The following is a 24228-nucleotide window of genomic DNA, read 5'->3' on the forward strand; positions in this document are numbered from 1 at the left end:
CTTTTTAACAATTTCTGGGAAAATAAATGTATATAGGTATATACGAAAAACCAAAAGCCCACTCACTGGTATGTGGAAGGGTCGTAGCCCCCCTGCCTCGAGTGATCACGCTCGTCCTCGGGATACGTATCACCTATATGCGAAATAACTACAAAAACGTTAATTTTAAAGCACATAACCAACTTCTCGTAATAACTTCTCATACATTGCTCAAAATGGACAATTGAATATACCAACGTGCTCTACACAACCTCAGGATCACACCCATATTTTTAGAAAAATTTTCCACCGCCGCACGCGCCACCACGCGCCAGCCAAGGCACGGCCACACGCGCCGGCCACGCGCAGGCACGTGCCTGACACGCTGACGGCGTCAACTGACGCCGTAAGGAATATTCCGTTAGTTCTAACGGATTCCGTTAACGGCGTCAGGAATATTCCGTCAGGTTTGACGGAATATTCTGTCTCCTTCCCCGGCTAACCTCCGATGCCTTCGCCGGCGCCGGAAAATCGCGAAACCTGCAAACCTTGTTTTCTCTCTCGTTTTTCAACCATTTTTCGTGATTTTTGCACCAAAATGACGCCTAGAACTAAGAGAACACAACCCTACAACTTTTAAGGGCTAGAAACTACGAAATCTCACCTGTCACCAAACTCCAAGTCCGGCCAACGTCGAACACGGCGATCCCGACGTCCACTTCCGTCAAACGAGCTACTTTGAGACTCCTTGGGACCCCACAAAGTTACCTACGAGCTCCAAAATCCCTAAAACGTGAGTATTTACGTTCGCATGAATAGTAACCCAAATCGGACCTTATGAAATCGACGTGAAAACGGTGGTTTTCTCACCTGAAAATGGTATGACTGTACTCCTCTCAACCTCACGAGCTCGACAGTGGTCTTGGTTCCCTCGATCTGCTAAGGTTTGATGGGTTCTTGGTGTGTTTGTACGTGTTCGAAGAGAAAGGGAAGAAATGGGAGCACGGGAGAGAGACAGGGAAAGGGACAGAGAGGTGTGGAGTGTGTGGGAGTGTGTGTGTGGTTCCAAACGTGCCAACAAAGCTCACAACGACAATTAAACGTAAAAGAAACAAACTAGGGGTAAAAGTGTCATTTCACATGTATGTTTTGATTGTTTCGGGACGGGATGTCACACCTAACGTAAAACATCTGTACAAGCAAAACACAGCTTAGCAATGCCAATAAAATCATCTATGATAGTTGATCCAATCCAGGCAGCACGCATGAGGGGTTATTGAAGACAAAGCTGCCGAGATCCATATTAAAACTCCAATTTGGCAACTTATGAGCAACACAATTCTGCTCCCTAAATACATGCTTCATGCTTCAACTCAGCTCACATCTAACCAATTAACTCATCAATGTTTTGCATCTGCTCACAATTGTATCAAGAGGATAATAATTATCAACCAGATTTTGTTAGAACAAAGTGACAGCAAACACCTCTGTCAATAAAATCTCCTTATCCCAAATTGGCAGAGAACTCCACCCGCACCAATCTTGAACCATCAACATCAAGCTTTCACCTAGTTCTCGACTTTTTGTGTGTTTACTACAAGAATGGAATCTAAAGGGCTAGTTGATTCGTAACTCAATACTTGAAAATTAGAAGTCAAATCAATATGTTTATTTTTTATTGTTAACACATTTGCAATTTTGGTTTAAAAATTAAGTTACCTGATATTATCCTAATGTAAATATCTTTTGACAAATAAAAAATACACACAAAGGTAATTTTGAGTGGTGATATCCACTCCTTTTTACTTTTCACACACCTTTATTATTTTCCGGCTGTCGGTCAATTGAGACAGTCAAATGACATAAATTAGTAAGTGATGTGTGAGAAGTAGAAATAAGCATGTCAAGAGGCCACAAAACTAAACAGATACCCAAAAATACCACAACACACAAAGTCAGTCAGTACATTTCAGTTGCAAATGAAAATTATAAACACTAGGATTTGCTCTCTCTATCGCTGAGAGATTCTCTGTTATTGATGACAATGGCAGACAATGGCAGTCGTCTGCAAATGCACAACAGCGAGGAGGAGCTTCTTCTGCTTCAGAGAAGTCAGTTTCGACAACAAGCCCGACCGCAGAAACCTCCTCCGAAACGTTTTGACCCTTCCCGTCTTTAAAAAAGGCCTCTTCACTCACTGCATCCAATCCCTTGCCAGAAACAGTATTCTCAGGTTTATCTCACACAATTACGGCTTTTCTGTTTTCTTTTGAGTTGCACGGTCAGTTTGGTTTCCCAGAATACGCAGGAAATTTTTTAAGGTTTTTGAGCTTCTGTAGGGTTTACTGAAGTGAATACTTGACTAGGTTCAGTTCGGTTGCTGATAAATTCAAACAATGAAATTTTGACGCAAATGCTTTTAATTGATTTGAAGAGAAGTTTCTGGGCTAGTTTATTGCTTTTGAATGTTCAAATTGGATCCTATAAATGTGTCTGTGTGATAATTAGATGATTTGTTGCTTGCAGTATGGATGCATGAGAGAATTTGAGGTCCTCGATATTGTCATCATCCCTAGAAAAGAGAATTCCCATATATGTGATGATGCCGGTTGATGCCTTCTGCATTGATGGTACGGGGCGTCCAAGGATTAGGAAGTAAGTTTTATTATGACTTTTTGTTGATGAGGCTACGATGCATTTTCATTCTTAATTTAATTGTTATACTCTTTTAAACGACGGAGTATGATTAGCTACAAGATTGCAGCTAACTTCTTTGATCTCTTCCCAATTCAAGTTATATACACGTACGTTTCAAAATGGTTCTAAATTTATTTATTTTTAATTTAGTTTCCTTTTAAGTGAGACAGAATCTCTTTATATATTGCTCGATTTATTGTTGTTTCAGAATCAAGGCCTTAACTGTAGCTCTGAAAGCACTCAAGTTAGCAGGTGTCCACGGAATTGCAGTTGAGGTTTGGTGGGGAATCGTAGAGCATTTCTCTCCTCTTACCAATGTATTAAAAGCGTGGGGCGTGGGGAGGTGTCCGAGGGATAGCCCAGCCTAAGCGTGAGGCGTGAGGTGAAGCCTCATGGGACCTAAATTTTTTAATATATACACTGAGCATACACATATATTATATTAAAAAAGAAAAAGATTATTAATCAATAATCACATTGAGCACACACATATATTATAAATACATATATACACATATATATACATATTATATATATATATATATATATAAAAAATAGAGGATGAAAAGCGCAAGGAGCACACATATAACAATGCACGTAGACGACACACACATCCTTTATATAAAAAATAAAAATCAGAAAACAAGGCAGAGAGATGATAGTGCAAGGAAGAGGTAATTTGGGTTTGGGAGTATTTAAAAAATAAATAAATAAATAAACAAAAATCCCTTGAGGCGCGCCTAGGCGGCTCCGGCAACGCCTTCCAGCGCCTTCCACCTACTCCCTCAAAACAAAGGTGGCAACCCTCAAGCCCAGCTTCACAGGGCGCCTAGGTAGGCCCTGAGGTGAGCCTTTTAAAACATTGCCTCTTACATATGATTGGTCTCTATATGAAGGCCTTTTCAAACTGATTTTTGACTCAGGTTTGAAGTTGCATGGTGCCTTGTCTTTTCACTCAAATGTTAAAACTTCTTCCAGCAGAAAATGGAGTGTAACTCTTCTGCTTTGGATCATAGAGGTTTGTTTTCTCTGCAATTTTGAAATCCCATTTGACTGTTTGGCCTTTTATTGGTAAAGTGCACATGACTGTACTGGAATGCTTAATTTACCCAGTCATACTCTGTTGTGACAACATAAGAAACATAACCCATTTGGATGACTAGAGATAGTATCAACTTTTCTTCAGTATCCTGCTCTGCAACATGCTATGGTCCTATGTTCCCCATTAGCATACTTGATTTTAGCTTTGATGTGCATAAAAAGTTTATCTTTGCAAAGGGATGTAACAGAAAAACGATAGTTTGGCCTTCAGTACATGCCCATCGGTTTGAATCCTGAATTTAGATAAAGAAGTTGACCTCTTCTGTTTTTTTTCCTCCCAGATTGGTGATCAGAATAAGCATATATATTATCGGGACCAAAATGGATTTTCCAATGATGATTATCTTACACTCGGAATTGACCATGTTCCTTTCTTTTGCGGCGTCCAATGTTATGAAGATTTCTTGTCAAGTTTTGCTAAGAAATTTGAATCCTTAATTGGAGCTGTGATAGAAGAAATTAGTGTTGGTCTTGGTCCTTCTGGTGGACTTAAGTATGTTACTGTTACACTAGAACCACAAGCATGAAGCCAGTCCAATGATTTCTTATGCAACATTGTTACATTGCTCACACATATATCCTGCACATTCTTTTGGTGAAGGTAGATGGAAGTTTCCTAGAATTGGTGAATTCCAGTGCTATGACAAGTGCATGTATGCTAAAAATCTTTCATTCCTGTGACAGAAATTTGGTTGCTATTGAACTTTTCCTATTTACAGCTTTGCTCCTTCTAGGATGGGTAACCTAAAGATGGCTGCACGCGAGGAAGGAAAGCCTCAATGGGGAGAGAATGGACCACAAAATGTTGGCTGTAACAACAGTCTCCCATCTGAAGTTCCATTCTTTGAAGAAGGAGAAGAAAGCATTCTTTCTGATTATGGGTGTTTTTTCCTTGTATGAAACTGATGGAAGCAGCTTGCTTTATTATTTCCCATGAAAAATTTCTGCATAACTGAAGCCTAGTGTAAATTGCACGAAATCATTATTTGTATTTCATCCTCGAACTACCACATTGTTTCTTTAGCCAGGAGACACTTTTGTGTAGGTGCCTGTAAACAATATGGGCCTGCAATATATATTTTCAATCATTAGTGGAACTTTTCTTATAACTAACTCTATTTGCTTCTAGGGGTTATACTTGTAGACTGTTTGCTACAGGAGTCTTAAATACTCTTACGCAACATGATTAAAAGTAGATATGTTTTAATGATTTAATATGAAGTCATGACAATGGAATGGATTCTTAAGAAACTGCACTAAGTTAGGTGCAATTTGATTAAGAGTGAAATGGATTGATGCTTGTCTTCTGGAAATCAAAAGAAAAATCATCATAGGATGTACTGGTTAGTAAACTAAGGACAATTATGGATGTATAAGTGGAAATTTAAATCATGTATGGTTCTTTATCATGCAATACTTGGCATAACATAATTAAACTTATTGGAAAACAATGTGGAGCTTAAGAGATCTGACAGTGGCTTGACTTGTTGTAGGAATGGTACAGTGGTAGGTTGCTCCATCATGCAGATGATATTCTTACAAAGGCAGCTAACATTCTGAAGAAATATCAAGAATAGAAGCAAACTTCTATTCTATTGGCAGCTAAAATTGGTGGTACCAGACGAGAGCACACCCTGCTGAATTGATAGCTTGATACTACAACAGTGCTCTTAGAGATGGTTATGATCATGTTGCTTCAATTTTGTCTCGTCATGGAGCTGCTTTGCATGTTTCGTAAGATTCTAAGTTTTAAGGTTCTGACTGGAATTTTGTTCATTATCTAACCTGATAATTAGGGTTACTTACACATTCTACCATGTTCACGTACTAAATATTTTAAGGAAAACTAATGAAAATGGATTGAAAACTTTGAGTTTTAACGATAAGATCAAAATAAAGGGTAAAATGAATAGTACCAGGAAGTTAAAGTTCCCAATATTTTATTGCAGCAGCTTAGCAATGATGGATGGTGATAACCCAACATCCTATCTTTGCAGTTTAGAAGGATTACTCCAACAGGTACAATCCAGAAGGATTACTCCAACAGGTACGAGGCCTATTAATTAATAACGCTTCCTTAGCTTGTTGCTTTGTTGGTACTTTTTTTTTAACTTTAGAAATTTTATCTGTATAATTCAAGCTTTTAAGTTAGGTAGGACTAACCCATGCAGCTGTGCTTGTCACAGCAGGTCATGCAGGGTCTCTAGGTTCAACATGGGCTTGGAACGGGCCAATATGAGCTTTTTCAGTATTACAGATATTGGGTATTTTTGATCTATTTTTTAGGCTTCTTGTAGTATCTTATAATTCATTCTGAAGTTTGGGTTGTCTTGCCCATATATTAAAGAAGAAGCATATGACAAGTTGATCAATAACCATTTTTCTGTTATATTGAAGTTTGGAATACAATTGATAATTTGATATTACTAAGCAACAAAAATAGAATTGCATCCGTATATTAGTGTCGTACTACTTTAGATTGGCATGGTCTGTCCATTTACAACGGTGGGTGGTGGTAGTGCCTAGTGGTGGCTTCTGTTGTCTACAATTCTATCAATCAATTGGTTTCTTCAATAAAATGTCTGGCCTTATGCTTTGTTTATTGGGTATATATCATATTATACAATTCCAATGTAGTCTAACATGATTCGATTTGCACCAGATATGGAGTGTTTCAAAGAAAAGGGTACATTTGATCAGGAGAAATACCAATGAAGGATTTGACAGGGTAAGTTCTTCCTTTCCTCAAGAACAAAAGCAAATTTCAGCTACCATTTATTTCTATTAGACATATATTGGATATTGCAAATGTCTTATAACTAGAAACACATGGCTTCTTCTTTTGCCCATTCTGTGTTGTGTGTTCACACGTATGCATTTCTCTTGCACGTTGGTTTAAGCAAAATACATACTAACTATTACCATTCCCAGGCCGAAGATGTAAGATCATTTACATATTTCAAAATGAATGATAAGATATTTAGGGCTGAAAATTGGAGTAATTTCGTTCCTTTTGTTAAAAAGATGAGCACAAATTGGTGAAGCAACCAAAAATCCCAACTTAAATAGTAAATTTATTGATCTAGAGTAGCAGCCTCACTGCCCTATAATTTTTTAAGGGCATGTGTAGAAGTTTAGAAGTTTGTCACTTCCTGATATATTGACTGAAATAACTTTGTGTTTCCATGACAGGTGTTCTTGACCTAGAAGTGTAAATTTTTGAAACGGATTTGGTTGGCCATAGAAACTAAATGCTTTACCATCAAAATATGAGAAGAATAATTGGAATTGCAATCTTGGTACTACTGGTCACATTGCCTAGTCAAATACAGGTACAACATTTCAATTTAAGGAATATCCACATACTGTCATATCCGTCACCATATGAAACTAATGTAGGTGAGTGTGATTGCAGCATCTTTCATGTTAATTCTCTCCTTCACAGTCCTTCACAGTCCTTCAAATACCTAGTCTTGATTTTGGTGAGTGTGATTGCAGCATCTTTCATGTTAATTCTCTCTCCCGGCAATGCTGCAGTGCAAGCTAAAGCTAATCTCATAACGGATGATAAGCAATCCCTCCTACTCACGAAATCATCATCTTCCTCTATCCCAAGTATATCGGCATCCACAACTTCATCTATAGCAGCATCTAGAAATAATGAATCTGCAATCCATTGCTTTAAATTCATTTCCCCAACAAACATCTCATTCGTTGGCTTCCTTTTTGTGAATGTCTCTATGAGTACAATACCAAAACTATACACATCCCCACTCATCGAAATGCTTCCTTCGATCCCGAACTCTGCAAAATTTGTATGTTAAGTTAGTTATTTATGATAAAAAGGAAATTATAACTCCTAATAAGACCAACATATACAAAATTGAAAAAATACATCACCTGGAGCCATATATCCAACTGTGGCTAGGGTCATGCTTTCTGTCATCGAATCTCCACCGCTAACGAGTCTTGCAATGCCAAAATCAGCAACATGTGCAACCATATCATCATCTAGTAGTATATTGCTTGGTTTCACATCACAATGAACGATAGGTATCGAGTAACCATGATGAAGATATTCTAGTGCCAATGCAACGTCTTTCATTATGTCCAACCTCTGCAGGATATTCATGGAGCGTTTTGGAGAATACAACCACTGTTCGAGGCTTCCATTAGGCATCAATTGAAGTACCAGGGCTTTGAAATCAAGTTCATCGCAATAACTTGTGATTTTAATAAGATTCTGATAACGGATATTGCTTAGCATTTCACATTCCTTATCAAAACTCTTGAATGCCCCTTCTAGCTGTAAATTGAAAACCTTGACGGCAATATGTATCCTATCTGACAGTGTTCCTCTTGAATGCCCCTTCTAACTTGTTGCCTTTACAAGTTCTAGGCGCGAAACTCTTCTCCAAAGAACTTGATGTAGCAAGGCAGTTTCTCTTACAACTTCAACATTCCTTTTCCTACATAGTATCAGAATCAATGCAGCAGCCGCTAGCAGTATTACTGACATGACCCCTGAGATGATACATATAGTTTTCCTCCAATTGGGCTTAACTTCTGTTTTATATTTGCACAATGGAACGTGGAGTCGGGAAGCACCACAGAGTGCACCGTTTGATACAAATGAATCAACAGAGAAGTTTCCGAAAGGCCCACCGGTTGGAATTTCTCCTTGGAGTTTGTTGAAAGACAAATTCAGATGCTTGAGATACAAGAGTGTTTCCAATGACTTTGGGATCTCTCCAGATAGATTGTTTTTGGGCAAATCCAAGAATTCTAGGCTTAGCAAGGTTTTAAATGAATTGGGAATAGGGCCTTCTAAATAATTGTTTGCCAAGGACAAATTAATCATATTTTGAAGACCACCAATGCTACTGGGAATGTTTCCGGAGAAATGGTTATTTGACAAGTCCATATTCAACACATCTTTCAACTTTCCAATGTCTTCCGAGAGTGGTCCAACTAGATAATTGGATGACAAGTTTAGGTGCAATATATACTTGAGTTCCCACAAGGAAGATGGTACTTTAGAAGTTAACGAATTGGACCCTAAAAATAGACCTCTTAGAGCTACTGCCAAAGTACCCAAGCAGGAAGGAATAGAACCAAATAGACGATTACCACCCAAACTTAACTCGGCTAGGTTGTCTAGTTGACAGAGTTCATCTGGGATATGTCCTTGCAGTTCGTTATTATACAAATACAAACCTTGGAGATTTTGTAGCCTTTGTATTGAAGTTGGAATTGCTCCCCTCAACTCATTGTTTCCCAGGCTTAATGATATCAAGCTGCTCAAGTTGCCAATATCAACAGGAATGTTACCCCTGATGTTGGAATTTCTTAAACCAACATATAGGAGTGACGTAGAGAGATTCCTGTGAGAAGCTGGAATCATATTGTTTAGTGGATTGTTTTCTAAGGATAATCTTGTCAAATTTCTAAGATTAAACAAGCAAGAGAGAGTGCTTGCTGCTTGTGGAGTAGAAGCATCAATTGTCAAATTATTCGAGTGCAAGTTAAGAACCTGGAGGTTTTTCAAGGAACAGAGCGTGCTAGGAAGAAACCCGGTAAATGAGTTTGTGTCCATGTCTAGCACCTTGAGCTTGGAAGCATTAGAGAGGTTAGGGAGTAGTCCGCCCACGAGGTTATTTCTTGCTACTCCAAGGAATTCTAGGTTTGGAACGTTAAGACCTACGTTTGCTGGGAGACTACCTGAGAGCTAATTAAAAGAAAGCCCTATTCCTCTTATCATGGAGTTATTGAAGAGTTTGGATGGGATGACGCCATTGAGATTATTAAATAACAGTTCCAAAATCTCTAATTGCGGAAGATCACCAATCTCATCCGTTATTGTACCTGTCACAATTTCAGCACGTTTGCATTAAATTTTTAACTTCAGTTTAACTAAAAACTAAAAACGAAATGATTATCAAATAGTCCTAAATTTACTACCTGTTAAATTATTGTCATTAAGATAAATCTTGGTTAAGTAGGTCAAATTGCCAAGACTTTTGGGTATGCTTCCACGGCAATTGATATCACCTAATTTCAATTCACGAAGCTCTTTGCATTGCCACAGTTTGGAGGGAATAAGACCGTCAAACTGGTTTCGACCCAAATTAAATATTCAAATACTCGGAAGACGCTCACATATATTGTCCGGAAGATTGCCACTCATGTTGTTTCCATATAGAGCCAAAGTAGTCAAAGAAGATATGTTGAGGACAGGCACAAGAGCAGAGCCTTTTAGGGCATTGGACTGCACATACAACTCCTCCAGCTGGCCTAAACTGCTCATCTCGTTTGGAAGTTCTATAAATCAATCAGTATATATTGTTAAAATCATGTAAACATATATACGAGCTGCTTCTTACTGGGAGTCCCATTCTACCATAGCAAAAGAGGGATAACATTATAAGGACCAAGCGCTCACTATATATGTTCTCTTTTTGCTCTAGCATAAAGAGGGGTCTTACACAATAAATATATGATTCCTATGACAGTTATAGTTCTCTTATTGTATTTTTATTAAAGTGGAACGAGATTCCTGCTAAGAAGGGGCTCGTATCTAAACTACTTAATACCTATTAATAGAACTTTGCTCTCAACCAAAACTACATGAAATTACAATTTTAAACCCCACACCAAAATTGCACAAAAATAAAAAACTATGGGTAATTTAGTAATTACATGAACATAAATTTTGTTGTTATTTAGGGCAACCTCACAGCCAAGTCACCAAAGCATGCCATATTTAAAAATAAAAAATAAAATAAAATAGTAAATAAAAAACATGCCTACTTTAGAAGAAACTGCTCATCATTTTTACTTCTCGCACACCCCTTGTTCATTTATATCCATTGATCTTCTTCATTTCATCCGATCCGACGGCCGAAAATTAGAAGGGTGTGTGACAAGTAAAAAAAGGTGTGTGGATATCACACCCCTTTTTATAATTGATTTATTTTTTAGGAAAACTAATGAAAAATGTTTGAAAACTTTGAGTTTTAACGATAAGGATAAAATAAAAAGTAAATTGAATAGTACCATGATTGACTTTTTAGTGTAAAAATGTGGTTTTTCGTTAAAGTAAACAGTATCGTGAGCTTTTCGTTAAAACTCCCTTATTTTTTTAGAATTTAAAAAACTAATCACACTTCATAGTAAAAAAAAACAAAATGAAATGAAATTATTCAGAGTGTGTGTGGGCATCTATGAGTATACATGTGACAAAACCTAAGTTATACAGCATACCTTCGAACTTGTTGTCCTTAAGGCTTATGACCTTCACCATTGTTAAGTTGCCTATTTCTCTAGGTATGCTACCTGTTAAATATGTGCATGCATTCCAACAAAAAAGAAGGAAAAAAAAAAATGAGATGATTGTTATATATCTTATGTATAGATGTTAAAATGAAACAAAGATGTTACCTGTTAAATTATTGTTACCAAGATAAATCTTGGTTAAGTAGGTCAAATTGCCAAGACTTTTGTATATGCTTCCACGGAAATTGTTATCACCTAATTTCAATTCACGAAGCTCTTTGCATTGCCACAGTTTGGAGGGAATAAGAGCGTCAAACTGGTTTCGACCCAAATTAAATATTCAAATACTCGGAAGACGCTCACATATATTGTCCGGAAGATTGCCACTCATGTTGTGTCCATATAGAGCCAAAGTAACCAAAGAAGATATGTTGAGGACAGGCACAAGAGCAGAGCCTTTTAGGGCATTGGACTGCACATACAACTCCTCCAGCTGGCCTAAACTGCTCATCTCGTTTGGAAGTTCTATAAATCAATCAGTATATATTGTTAAAATCATGTAAACATATATACGAGTTGCTTCTTACTGGGAGTCCCATTCTACCGTAGCAAAAGAGGGATAACATTATAAGGACCAAGCGCTCACTATATAGGTTCTCTTTTTGCTCCAGCATACACAATAAATATATGATTCCTATGATAGTTATAGTTCTCTTATTGTATTTTTATTAAAGTGGAACGAGATTCCTGCTAAGAAGGGGCTCGTATCTAAACTACTTAGTACCTATTAATAGAACTTTGCTCTCAACCAAAACTACATGAAATTACAATTTTAAACCCCACACCAAAATTGCACAAAAATAAAAAACTATGGGTAATTTAGTAATTACATGAACATAAATTTTGTTGTTATTTAGGGCAACCTCACAGCCAGGTCACCAAAGCATGCCATATTTAAAAGTAAAAAATAAAATAAAATAGTAAATAAAAAACATGCCTACTTTAGAAGAAACTGCTCATCATTTTCCTAATTTTTATAAGGGGTGTGCTATTCACGCACCCATTTTTACTTCTCACACACCCCTTGTTCATTTATGTCCATTGATCTTCTTCATTTCATCCGATCTGACGGCCAAAAATTAGAAGGGTGTTTGAAAAGTAAAAAAATGTGTGTGGATATCACACCCCTTTTTATAATTGATTTATTTTTTAGGAAAACTAATGAAAAATGTTTGAAAACTTTGAGTTTTAATGATAAGGATAAAATAAAAAGTAAATTGAATAGTACCATGATTGACTTTTTAGTGTAAAAATGTGGTTTTTCGTTAAAGTGAACAGTATCGTGAGCTTTTCGTTAAAACTCCCTTATATTTTTAGAATTTAAATAACTAATCACACTTCTTAGTAAAAAAAAAAAAAACAAAATGAAATGAAATTATTCACAGTGTGTGTGGGCATCTATGAGTATACATGTGACAAAACCTAAGTCATACAGCATACCTTCGAACTTGTTGTCGTCAAGGCTTATGACCTTCACCATTGTTAAGTTGCCTATTTCCCTGGGTATGCTACCTGTTAAATATGTGCATGCATTTCAACAAAAAAGAAGGAAAAAAAAATGAGATGATTGTTATATATTAAAATCATGTATAGACATAGGAGCAACTTATTAGTAGAAATCCCGTTGTACTGTAGCAAAAGGGGGATAACATTATAAGGACCATGTACTCACTATATAGGGCCTCTTTTTTGCTCCCGAATACGAGGGTCTTACACAGTAAATATATGATCCTACGATAGTTCTCTCATCTCATTTTTTGCTAAAGTCGAACGAGATCCCTGCTATAGATGTAATAAAACCTAAGTCATACAGTATACCTTCGAACTTGTTGTCGTCAAGGTATATGCCCTTCACCATTGTTAAGTTGCCGATTTCTCTGGGTATGCTACCTGTTAAATATGTGCATGCATTCCAACAAAAAGGAAGAAAAAAAAAACAAACGAGATGATTGTTATACATCTTATATATAGATGTTAAAATGAAACAAAGTTGTTAAAATGTAATCATGAAGCAAGCAACATTAATTTATATTCCTAGGTGGTTGGTAATGGTGGTACGTACGTACCTGATAGTTGGTTCCTGCTCAGACTAATTATTTCGAGTCTAGATAAGTTGAAGATAGCAGCGGGTATGAAACCAGAGAAGCCATTACCGTACAATTTGATGGTTTGAAGTTTAGGAAAGGACCCAAACCACGAAGGAATGGTTCCCATAAAGCTGTTGTTTCCAAAGTTAATCGCCTTCAACCGGCGCAAACGAGATAGTTCTTGCGGTAGGGGACCATGAAAGCTATTATTCTTAAGGCCCAACTCAACGAGAAATGAGAGGTTGCCTAGATGCGGAGGAATAACTCCGGCAAGACCCATGTGCGAGAGATTTAACGCCGTGACTCTGTGGTGGCCAGGACCACAGCTAACGCCAACCCAGTTGCAAATGTCGAAATTGGAGGCAGACGACCAGTTGGCGGTCAAGATGTTTTGATATTTAATGAACAACACCATAAATTTCAAGATTGATATTTAATGATTACATTTTGATTCAAATGCAAATGCAAATGCGACCAAACACATAAGTCATAACAGTTACATTCTTCCGGACGAAACGTTTTCAACGACGTTTACATATAATCAAGCTCTAGTTGAACACTTTTCGGATTCGAAAATCATCTAAACTTGGCTAATTAGTTTTTCTGAACAGAACAAAGCAAAGATGATACGCAAATTGTCAAAGAATTACGGTCTTATGCTTCTAAATTATTAATCACGATCGCATGTACACATTCATTGCAGCAATAACGAAGAAGGGAAGTAATAACCAGAGGTTGAAAACTAGTTCAGATACGTACATACACTATCATGCAGACTTGCCATTGGAGATGCTCTGAATATGCAAAGGCTTCTTATATGACTGCAGAAAGGGAGAACACACCACGCTTAGAGATGAAGCAGGCATGCACCTGCAAGCCATGGTGGTAATCGAATTCCAGTTAAAGGGAACAAAACTCCAGCCGCCACCGGCATGCTGAGGATATTGTAGCCCAGGGCCCAGACATAATTCAATCAAATTCGAGACATGGTCTTTCTAGAGAGATCAATGGCTGTAACTACATCTTCCAAGTTGCTCTTCATCAGAACTATAAGCAGCTTCTATAGCTACGTCAGTGCCAGCACCAATTGCCATGCCAACATCTCCTGCAACCATAGCCGGAGAGTCATTAATTCCATCTCCCATCATTGCCACTGTCATTCCTTTCATCTGCATCCAAATCCACTTTAACAAGTCAGAAAACACTATGTTAGATAACTCACATATCAAGTCAGAAACAAGCTTAACATAGAAAAATGAGTTTGAAGATTTCTATAACACATTATTTTACCCTAGGTAAGTCATTTGAAATATAATTTAGTAATCCTCAATCTGCTTTCAAAACCAGAACAAAATTACTTGTGGAGCTGGGTAATTGTAATCCACTCACACCACCCCAGTAACTATTATATAATCGTAACTGTAATTCTTTGATTCTATCAGCTTTTCCTAGTAGATCCATCTCAGCATACACCTTATCAATGCCAACCTCCATCGCACTGGCTGCCGCTGTAGCCCAGTTATCACCAGTAACCACGATGCTTGTAATGTTTATCAAGTGAAGATAAGAGATGACTCGAGCAGCCTCTGGCTTCACCGGATCAGTTACAACAAAAGACCCAGCAATCTTTCCATCAATGGAAACCAACACACACGTTCGAGCCAGATTATCATGTTCTGAAACATACTTGTCAACCTCAGGACCAACCTGAACATTATTTTCCCGCATGAGCCTCACCAATCACCATTTACCTACATATTTCTCAAATAGAAGCATGTTATCATGATTGACAAAAAAAAATTTTACAATAGCATAGTCACAATGAGTTGTCTCATCTGTAACTTAACTGTACAAACATAAATTTTTTAATGCAAGCACGCAAAATAAACGTTTCATGTACAAATTTGAAACATAAGCACCAACCTCTGTGACAATAGACACAGCACAGAACTCCTCCATTGAGTAATTGGAGGAGAGCACCGCATTGACTACTATGGGTTTCCCAACTGCCAGGGTCCCTGTTTCATAAAAAACAACCATTGTCACTGGCATGGATCAAACACGTCCTTAAACGTCCAGACAACAACAAAGTGTCAAATACTAAGAAACGTATCAACCTTCATGAATTAGGTAGCGTTTGTTCAGCTTTTAATTTTGGAAAGAACATAAACCCTAAAAAGGACGAAACAATTATTAGCCTTGTTATAAAAAAAAGGAGTTGGGGTAGAGAGAACTCTCCTTCAATGAGAGCTATCATCTACAAGAAATGGGGAGTTAAAACTTGGCGAGTACGGCTTGGTGACATGGACAAGGTGCATACAGCCATAATCGTCCAGAACCAAAGGGTCATATGAGACAGATTCCACCTATAAAATAATAGTTGCACGTTCAATCCCAATATATGCAGGAAGTACATCCTCCATACCCAATGACATAGATTGCATTTAGTTTTATGTCAAGAGCCTAAACGTTGATTGAACCAAGGCAGAGCGTTTTACTGGTCAGGAATGAAGTACATAACTTGTAATCATACGGAACATTAACATAATGTATGGTGGTAGCATAGGGGATAATATGAAATGAACAGAACAATATGAGGAGAGCAACTTCATAATGGAGGAAAGACAAGAAAAAAAACTACACTTGCACCCTCAAGACATATAGAGAATGTATCTAATCAGAAATTGTTTTTTCCTAAACCACAACAAACAGGTTTTCGACGTCCTCGGAAGGAAAAGTAGGAACAAGTATAATGAAGCAACTAAACACACCAGCAAAAACAACATGAAAATAAAACGCATGGAAACCAGATTCTAAATTAAAAAAAGAAATTTGTTTCCAAGGATAAGGTGGTCTTATCTTATAAGCCTTTTCGAGTACACTAGCAAAAATGCCCGCGCTCCGCTGCGGGGACTTCTAGAAGTATGATCTTGTACCATCTGATTTCTTTTGCTATTCCTAGTTCTTTTTGGCATCATGTGCAAAACCAAATTGATAGCTAGGAACAAAAAATGAAAACACCTGCATAAATTAAATTTTCCATCACCCTATATTATAATTAAATAAAACAAAACACAATAATCATCTCACAATTACAGAAGCAAGGACTTTCAAATGCCCCAATTATTTAACAACTACTATGCATAATTCTTAAAAAATGAGTATAAAATTAACCTCTTTTGAAAAACGAAGGAAAAGATGAAAGCTTAAGTCAGGGAATATAACTATGTTGAACTCAATTATTTGACATTAATTACACAAACCCAATTCCATATATATAGCCAGACAGAAGCTTTATCCTAGAGAGAAACCATGCCCAAATGATTATATAATCTCCAGACTGAGTGTGAATTCAGAGCATGAAAGGGAAGTGAGTTCCTTGGTTCCCACATTGTAGAGACTAAATCTCAAAACTTTGCCAAGCTTTACAGGAAATCATGGAAAGAATAAAAATGACAACAAAGATTGCAAAACAATTAACCACAGGTGGTGTTTATATGCCCACTGAGAGAAAAAAGCTTCTGCAAGTGAAAAAACGTATTTACATAAAACAGGCAAGTACCATCTGAAAGAGCCTCTTGTATCCATTCCAATTATACTTATGTCTACCTTATACCTCTACAATTCCCCACCACCAATCAACAATAACTGATTTCAATACCTTTAGCTGCTTTAGTAGACCATCTAGTGACACCTAACTGCCACCAAAATAAAAGATATGATCAAGACCATACAGATTACAGACTAAGCTTAAACAACTGTTATCTATTAAGCAAAACTTGAACTCCTTGACATGGCAACCTCTTAATCCAGGATGCAGAGTAGAAAAGCAAAATTATTGACAAACCGAAAAATAACAATTTAACTTGCATAGTAAACGAATATTAGTAAAGTTACAGAACTCAATGGATTACATATACCAGTAAAAAAGCGAAACATCAGTGTTTGGGAAGTTACCTTATTTGAAATATCAGGAGCATCTGGTGTACAGTAGACAGTTCTTGAAAAAATCAGGGCTTCAAAATAAAATAAAAAATAAATTCAAAAGAAATCAAAACTATTAATCCTAATAACTGTTTAGTAAAGGATAAAACAATCTTTCCATAAAACAAATTTGAGAAACAAAAAGAGGGAAATAAATTTAAGTTGAATATAGGTGACAACTGCCTACCCAGAAATCCAAACGAAATCCCCAAAAATTCATGCCCCAAAAACCATACAAATCACCAGAGTTGAAAACCAGCACTACACTGGGATCATCCACACAGCGACGAACTCCGATCATTGTCACTGATCTCCATCTCCTTCCAAAGCCAAAACCCCTTTAAGAAAAAGAGGGTAATGAATATGATAAAGCCAGTAATGAATGGAATAACCCAATTTCTCTCGCCAATCACCCTTGCTGAGTGATGATTCACATACTTCCTCATATTTGTTTATGGGTTCCTATCCAACAAAATTTCGACTTGGTACCCAAAAACTGTATCAGCTCACGAACACACAGAGGTTTTGTAATAGCCTGTTACAAAATTTTAGGATAATTTACAAGTTTGCCATAGAATCGGGTTTGTTCACTCGGCCCAAATTCTTGGGCTGCGTTAAGCATCACTGCCGAAAGCAGTGTCGGACAGCTTCACTAGCCACTGCTAGTGTTGGTGTGAGATATTATAAAGTTTCTTCTCCGGCATAACTCGGAGTCGTACAACTTGGGTGATGGGGCCTACCATGTTTCTTCACTGGCATAACCAAGTGTCGTACAGCTTCACCTTCGGGTGATGGACAGGTATTGCCTTCGGGCGACTATGATACCCCTAAAGAGTATAATTTTATTGAGAGTTATGGATATGCCTTTGGGCAGAGGTTTTACAGATTTGCCTTCAAGCGGTTTTACTACCATCTTCGAATATCATTTTACGCATATATGTTTTCCTAATGAATGCACAACATGCTAGGGTTTTTTGGAAACCTACTATGTAGTATTATATATGTTTTCAAAACAAGGGGTTATTATGTTCACATTAAAATGGTTTTTGGTATTACTAGTATTAATATAGATTATGGTCCACTCACCTTTTCTGTTTTGTGCCCCCTCAGGATTTAGATTCGAGGCACAGGATCCCAGCATCAGGACACTTCGGCATAGTTATTCTCCAGTCTTCTCAGTATACGTATCATTTTTGGGTTGGCATAGTTTCCTAGTAATTTTCCCACATTATTCTTAATAGATGTATGCTCTGAATACGTTCTTGCTTTGTTATAATTGTTCTAATTGCATATTTGTTTTAATTGTATGCATGTTTAAAATGACTTCGTCACCTTTAGGTGTCGGCCAACACATGCCTACCCTGATATTTAGGGATATCGGGGTTGGGGCGTGTCAGGTTTATCAAATTCAAAGCAAAACCCACATATATTCTGAAGATTCTAGAGTTAAAACAGGAGCAAGGAGGGAGGCAGATTGCCTGCCTTCCTAGTTGTGGTGCCCTTTCATGCCCTCCTATTTGTGCAGTCACGGTTAAGTTACGTCAACATTTTATATTAATTTTTTAATAGAGATAATAAGACAAAAAGTAATAAAAATATAAAATATTAACATGGCTTAACCGTGACCGTACAAAATAAGAGGACATGGAAGGGCACCACAACCAGGAGGGTAGACAATCTGCCTCCAAGCAAGGAGGTTCGGTTACAGAACCCAAAACACTATTTTAATGAGCAAATGAATATCTAAACTGGGGTTAACAATTCTTAGCAATAAAAAAACATGTCTTTCGTTCGAAGTTGCATAAATTATAGAACTTTGGGATTAAGGACGAACAAAATGCCCAAATTCCAATCAAGAAAAATAAAAAAAATTGTATGTAAATTTAAGCTTTACCTGTAGATCGGCAGTAGCAAAAGCATACTGGATCCAACGGGAGCCACGTATGAGAATTGGATGCCCAGCCCAGCCTTTGACACGTTATCAAGTGAGTTTAGGGATCTGGGTTTTGTGTTTGCCGTTGAATTTTGGAATGATCTGAAGAAATTTGGGTTTTAGGGTTCTAAGGATTTGAGTGAACCGAAATTGATTTGGATGAGCAACTTTTAGTTTCGATTCGCGGTGGAGCAAAGATGAGGAGGTGGAGGAGGAAGGAATGAAAGACTTAACTTCTAAAGTTTCAAGTGCTCAACAAATTTCGAACAATGTATGTTTCAATGCTTAAAAAAGAAAAAAGGACATGCATCAAAGACTTTTAGGTGGAAAAAATATGCATTGGCTGAAATGGAGATGATTAGGATTTAAAATGTTAAAAATTTTCTTTTTGGCTCACTAATTAGATGAAAAAGTGAGATTGTATGAACAATTTTACACCCAAAAACATGAACTACACAGAATCACAACTGATCTAACAATGAGAAAGTATATAAGACAATACACTATCAATAGGCTAAAACTCTCTTTTAATTGATCTAACAATAGCCTGATAGGATTAACTAAACCATTAGAGACTGCAACAATGAGAAAGTCTGAAGATTAAAGTTCTAGTTGAATATCTTTGAACCCCTAGGTGTTGGAAACATTTTCAGTAAATTTGTTCAGGAAAATATAGAAACTCATGATGCAATTCCATTGTTTGGGATAGCACGTATTTAACTAGAATCCAACCTTAAGCTAACATTTTTCATAAGTTTATTCTTTTTGTTAACTACACTGGAATTTATAAAACAATTTTAGAAAAATTCGACTCTAGATAATGGACTTTTGTTCCAATTTAAAAAATTTTAACATCCTCTCTCTGCAATTTCATATAAGTTGTTAGATTAAAAAGGAAACTATGAGAACTAACTCAAGCAAATGTTCTGGATGTAAGCTAAAAGATCAATTTAGCTTTTCTTCCCAATCAATTTAGTGCTTTTTATAACTCAAGCAAATGTTCTGGATGTAAGTTAATTTTGTGAGATATAATATGACTAACAAATCTACGTTGCCTCTGTCATCTTTTTTGCTGAAGATTTCTTTTTTAAAAACTGTATGCCATGACAAAATAAATTTACAAATTGCTAATTTTCTGTTTTGTATAAAAGCTTTGTTCACTCTACCTGAACAGGTACACTTGATGGAGAAGGAAAGTCTTTTCATATTAAATCCATGTTAGCCTGACCGCTGCCGCCCTGGAACCATCGCTCTTCGGTAAGTTTTCAACACAGTATAGGACAAATCCTCGTAATCATGTTCTTGAATTTTACTATATCTATCGTGTTCTTTGCATTTCGTTATCTGAACTCTGTTATTTGAATTTAGTTACCGGAATCGTGCCTAATATTTGACGTGGCAGGTGGCTTTGTATGGCTGGCTGGTGTGATTTGGGAGTGTTTTTAGTCAATGGGACACGGGGGACAAAGGTGTGGGGCAGCGAAGTCAAATGGGATTAGGAATTTAGGATGGTAGAATTTTTGCTAATTTATGGGATTAGAAGTCTTCCTTTATTTTTGTCTTGGTGTAATTAATTGTAACAAAGAATTTTCATTAGGGAGTGAACCTACTAATTTTCATATCTTGTTTGTCTACAGTCTTCTCCATTCTCTTGGACCAAGCATGAAATCCCAAGCACTATATCACCACAAAGCAAGCAAGCTGAAAGCAATCCAAAAAAAAAAAAACCTTTTTCCAGAAGCACTTAACAAAACCTTTCTATGGGTTAATTGTTGTTTCAATTATACCAGATTGAAAACGAGTATGGAACCATTGATCAAGCATACGGGGCTGTCGCCCAAACCTATATTAAGTGGGCAACAAGCATGGCTGTGTCTTTAGATACAGGGGTGCCCTGGGTCATGTGCCAACAAGATGATGCTCCGGCATCCGTGGTGACTGGTGAGGCTTTTGTAGTCTGTTTTCATTTGTATTGTATTGTATTGACTTTGACCTTTTTGATCAACGCCCAATAGCAATAGGTGCAGTAATTCTCAAACCCTAATTTTAACTTTTTGGATCGTTGCAGATTTGGGTTATTTATTTATTTATTTTAATTGCATTGCTTCTACTTGCTGTATATTGGCTGATGGGTGTCAGAGTATTTTTTGTTTTGTGACTGGATTTCGCTGTGTCGGATTAGTTTGGTTTGCTATGGTTGGTGAGCCTTATGTTATTTTTTATGGGTTTGGTTAACAGGGTTTTTCAGATGACACTTCTCGAAATTTGCAGGATGCTATGATGATATTTTCTATGATGTAAACAAATTAACTATTTAATGTCAATAGTTTGTGTTATATAAAGCTACGCATGTTAGGAGTAAAGTAATTTATTATTTGTTCTTAGCCCTTGGTTTATAAATCCCAACTTTAAAATTCCAAGTATATGTGTCAGTTAATCGATTGCGTTTGGGATAGAAATTTGTGTGTTTTATTTATTTATTTGGGTTTTTGAAGCTGATGTTGATACATATTAGGTTTTGTGTTACTGGGTTTTATCACTAATTGTCAATTGGATTTTCTGGTTTCAAAAATAGGTGGAGGCGTCGACTAATCAGCTGGCTGATCAGCAGATGCCAGTGTATAATCTTGCATCGAAGATTCTTTGTTGGGTTATCAATGTATTATTGAAGGTTGTGGTGGCTGATCTTATAAAGAAAACTAAGAATTTTAGATTTAATTGTTTAGCTGCTCCTTTTCTACTCAAGTTGTGGGGCCTTGCAAGGGAATAATATGTTTCTTTCTGCTGAATTATAGGCTGAACCAGACAATGATGAATTATTTGCACAACTCACTTTACTTCCCAAATCAAATGTAAGTTGTTAGCTTGAGAATTCTGATTTATTGTGGGCGGGTAAAATTGATTATGGGTTGAGATTCTGTTGGTTTGATGTTCTTATAAATTTGAGCAAGATGAGAATGCAGTGGAGAAGGAAATAACATAGGCACGCGTCCTTAAATGTGAAAAGACTTTGGTTAGGCAAAGCCAAATTAAGGAAGAGAAGAATAGGTAGAGGCTAAAACATAATCAAGTGGAAATTTTAGGTATAAAATGTGCAGTGAGTCAAGAAATTATACAATGGTGTCCAGCTGCTTTCCACCACGGCCACGTTAAAAGGCTTAGTTCTTTTTCCAAGTGAAGAAATAAAATGGCACTTGAATCGTAGAAATTTTAACATCTATACTGAAATGAAAAAAACTGCATATTTGAAAGGAAAAAAACACACCAGCACACACTTGGAAATAGCTGGAGATATTGGCAAACCTCACAATGTATGTGCATGCTTTAGTGATATTTATAATGAGTATATTTATATTGGCAAACCTCACTTATGCTCTGTACACATTCTACTGTTTAAGTAATGAACAAAACTATTCTCAATGTCTCTAGCTATTCATTTATTATCTTCAACAATTTGGAAACCTGCTACTATAGTTTACAGAATGGTTATGTTACACTCTGCTATTCTTCCTGTCAAAATGGGGAAGGTTTGCATCTATTCAAATAATGACTTCTAAATTTTATCTTTATAAGGAGGCTTGATTGATAGTGACGCTTGAACCCACAAGAGGAATGCTAAATTCACAACGACGTTCAAGACGGACCACTGGTGAATGCCTTAACTTTTCTGCTTAAATGGATTCATCGACTCAATTTTGTCATTAATTTTTGTGTTGAGTCCATTTTCCTTGATGTTGTTGTATTAGGATTTTAAGCTTAGTCGTTCGGGCGTGACACATTTTCAGTGGGAAGTCATAAGCATAATTCATTTTTCTTAAATTAGACTCAAGATTTTTATGTGCATTATTCTTCTGTTTTACGAATTTAATTGGCTAAGCCTTAATGATATCGTTGATGAATCTTCACAAAAGGATTTAATTGCCTAAGCCTTATATGTTCATCCGTTTTACGAATTTAGTTGGCTAAGCCTTATATGTTCTTCACTTGTGAGTATTCATTCTAGGATTCCTCGCAAATTTCTGAGAATTTCATTTGATCTCCGTTGAAATGTTTGTACCTTTTTTAAATTCAATTTTTTTTGTATTTGCAGAATTGTAAAATTTTGACCACTCGCTCATTGTAATCTCTCTCTCTCTCTCTCTCTCTCTCTCTCCCCCCCTGTAGCATTTGGGTTCTCCTGTTTCTCTTTTTGTTGATCTAATTTGTGGAGACGCTGTTTAGTAGTCACATCTTCCTCTACCCCTTTGATCCTGGACCTCTGTTTCGTAGTCACATCTTTTAACCAGAGCGTCAGTAGGCCTTCTTCGCACATGTCCAAACCACCGTATCCGAGTTTCCTTCATCTTTCCTTCAATTTCGGCTACTTCTATTTTACCTCGAATATCCTCATTCCTAATCTTATCCTTTCTTGTGTGCCCACACATCCAACGAAGCATCCTCATCTCCACTACACCCATTATATGTACGTGTTGATGCTTCACTGCCCAACATTCCGTGCCATACAGCATCGTCGCCTTTATTGTTGTCCTATAAAATTTTCCCTTAGAGCTTCAGTGGAATACGGTGGTCACACAATACGCCGGATGCACTCTTCCACTTCATCCATCCAGTTTGTATTCTATAGTTGAGGTCTCCATCTAATTCTCCGTTCTTTTGCAAGATAGAACCTAGGTAGTGAAAGCGGTCGTTCTTTGGTACATCCTAATCTCCGATCCTTACCCCTAGGCCTAGTAAACGGGTCGTGTCTGTCGTGTTCGTGTCGTTTTCATGTAACACATGTTATCTTAACGGGTCTTTAACGGGTCTTTAACAGGTCGGGTCACTTTAACCAACGGGTAAAGTGACCCGACCTATTAAGGACCCGCTATGACCCGTTAAGAAAAATGTATTTTTTTTCTTAAATTTGCACATATCATACATTGCCACATAAATATTACTTCAAAATATTAAAACACATTTGTCGTTTTAAGTACTACATCTACACTTGAAAATAAGAGCCTAATAAACAAACATTCATACACTACTAGTCTATTACAAAATATTAAATGTGCAAGGATATGCAAAATGAAAGAGTTTTTGTTTTCAAGGTTGTAAAGCCTTTCTCAAAAGTTT

The 24228-nt window shown here is 36.9% G+C and overlaps 2 protein-coding genes, 2 long non-coding RNA genes and 2 pseudogenes across 7 annotated transcripts in view; 2 read left to right on the forward strand and 4 right to left on the reverse strand.

Annotated features, from left to right (window-relative positions):
* The first annotated feature begins 2017 nt into the window (after positions 1 to 2017).
* LOC148697881 (inactive beta-amylase 4, chloroplastic-like) lies at positions 2018 to 6984 on the forward strand (annotated as a pseudogene).
* A 232-nt stretch (positions 6985 to 7216) lies between these two features.
* On the reverse strand, positions 7217 to 8122 carry LOC148697882 (putative LRR receptor-like serine/threonine-protein kinase At3g47570). The gene is made up of 2 exons (XM_088690920.1): positions 7678 to 8122; positions 7217 to 7581 (listed from the first exon to the last, which is right to left on the reverse strand). Exons 1-2 carry the CDS (start codon positions 8042 to 8044, stop codon positions 7217 to 7219), a joined length of 732 nt encoding a protein of 243 aa, XP_088547046.1. The 5' UTR covers positions 8045 to 8122.
* A 1719-nt stretch (positions 8123 to 9841) lies between these two features.
* LOC148697883 (uncharacterized) lies at positions 9842 to 13614 on the reverse strand (annotated as a pseudogene). The gene is made up of 6 exons (XR_015960383.1): positions 13308 to 13614; positions 13179 to 13235; positions 12931 to 13002; positions 11218 to 11577; positions 11041 to 11112; positions 9842 to 10098 (listed from the first exon to the last, which is right to left on the reverse strand). The product of XR_015960383.1 is annotated as an uncharacterized LOC148697883 (transcript).
* Positions 13615 to 13767: 153 nt separating this feature from the next.
* LOC148697884 (copper-transporting ATPase HMA4-like) lies at positions 13768 to 15223 on the reverse strand. 3 transcript variants are annotated; one of them, XM_088690930.1, is made up of 4 exons: positions 15123 to 15223; positions 14620 to 14950; position 14490; positions 13768 to 14383 (listed from the first exon to the last, which is right to left on the reverse strand). In XM_088690930.1, exons 2-4 carry the CDS (start codon positions 14925 to 14927, stop codon positions 14204 to 14206), a joined length of 489 nt encoding a protein of 162 aa, XP_088547056.1. In that variant the 5' UTR covers positions 14928 to 14950; positions 15123 to 15223; the 3' UTR covers positions 13768 to 14203. The 3 variants fall into 3 exon arrangements, with proteins under 3 accessions (XP_088547056.1, XP_088547055.1, XP_088547054.1); XM_088690929.1 differs by lacking the exon at position 14490 and having other exon boundaries at positions 13768 to 14368; positions 14688 to 14950; XM_088690928.1 differs by lacking the exon at position 14490 and having other exon boundaries at positions 13768 to 14368; positions 14673 to 14950.
* Positions 15224 to 16059: 836 nt separating this feature from the next.
* The window catches only part of LOC137714737 (uncharacterized), a 46592-nt gene continuing 38423 nt past the window's right edge, over positions 16060 to 24228 (reverse strand). The window contains exon 4 of the long non-coding RNA XR_015960654.1: positions 16060 to 16220. This is a non-coding gene — a long non-coding RNA (uncharacterized LOC137714737). The remainder of the gene's footprint in view (positions 16221 to 24228) is intronic.
* On the forward strand, positions 20187 to 22302 carry LOC148697885 (uncharacterized). Its single transcript, XR_015960663.1, has 3 exons — positions 20187 to 20373; positions 20754 to 21057; positions 21692 to 22302. It is a non-coding gene; the product is annotated as an uncharacterized LOC148697885 (long non-coding RNA).

Source organism: Pyrus communis, chromosome 3 (genome assembly GCF_041283825.1).
Source record: "Pyrus communis isolate YQ-2024b chromosome 3, ASM4128382v1, whole genome shotgun sequence".
Classification (NCBI taxonomy): domain Eukaryota; kingdom Viridiplantae; phylum Streptophyta; class Magnoliopsida; order Rosales; family Rosaceae; genus Pyrus; species Pyrus communis.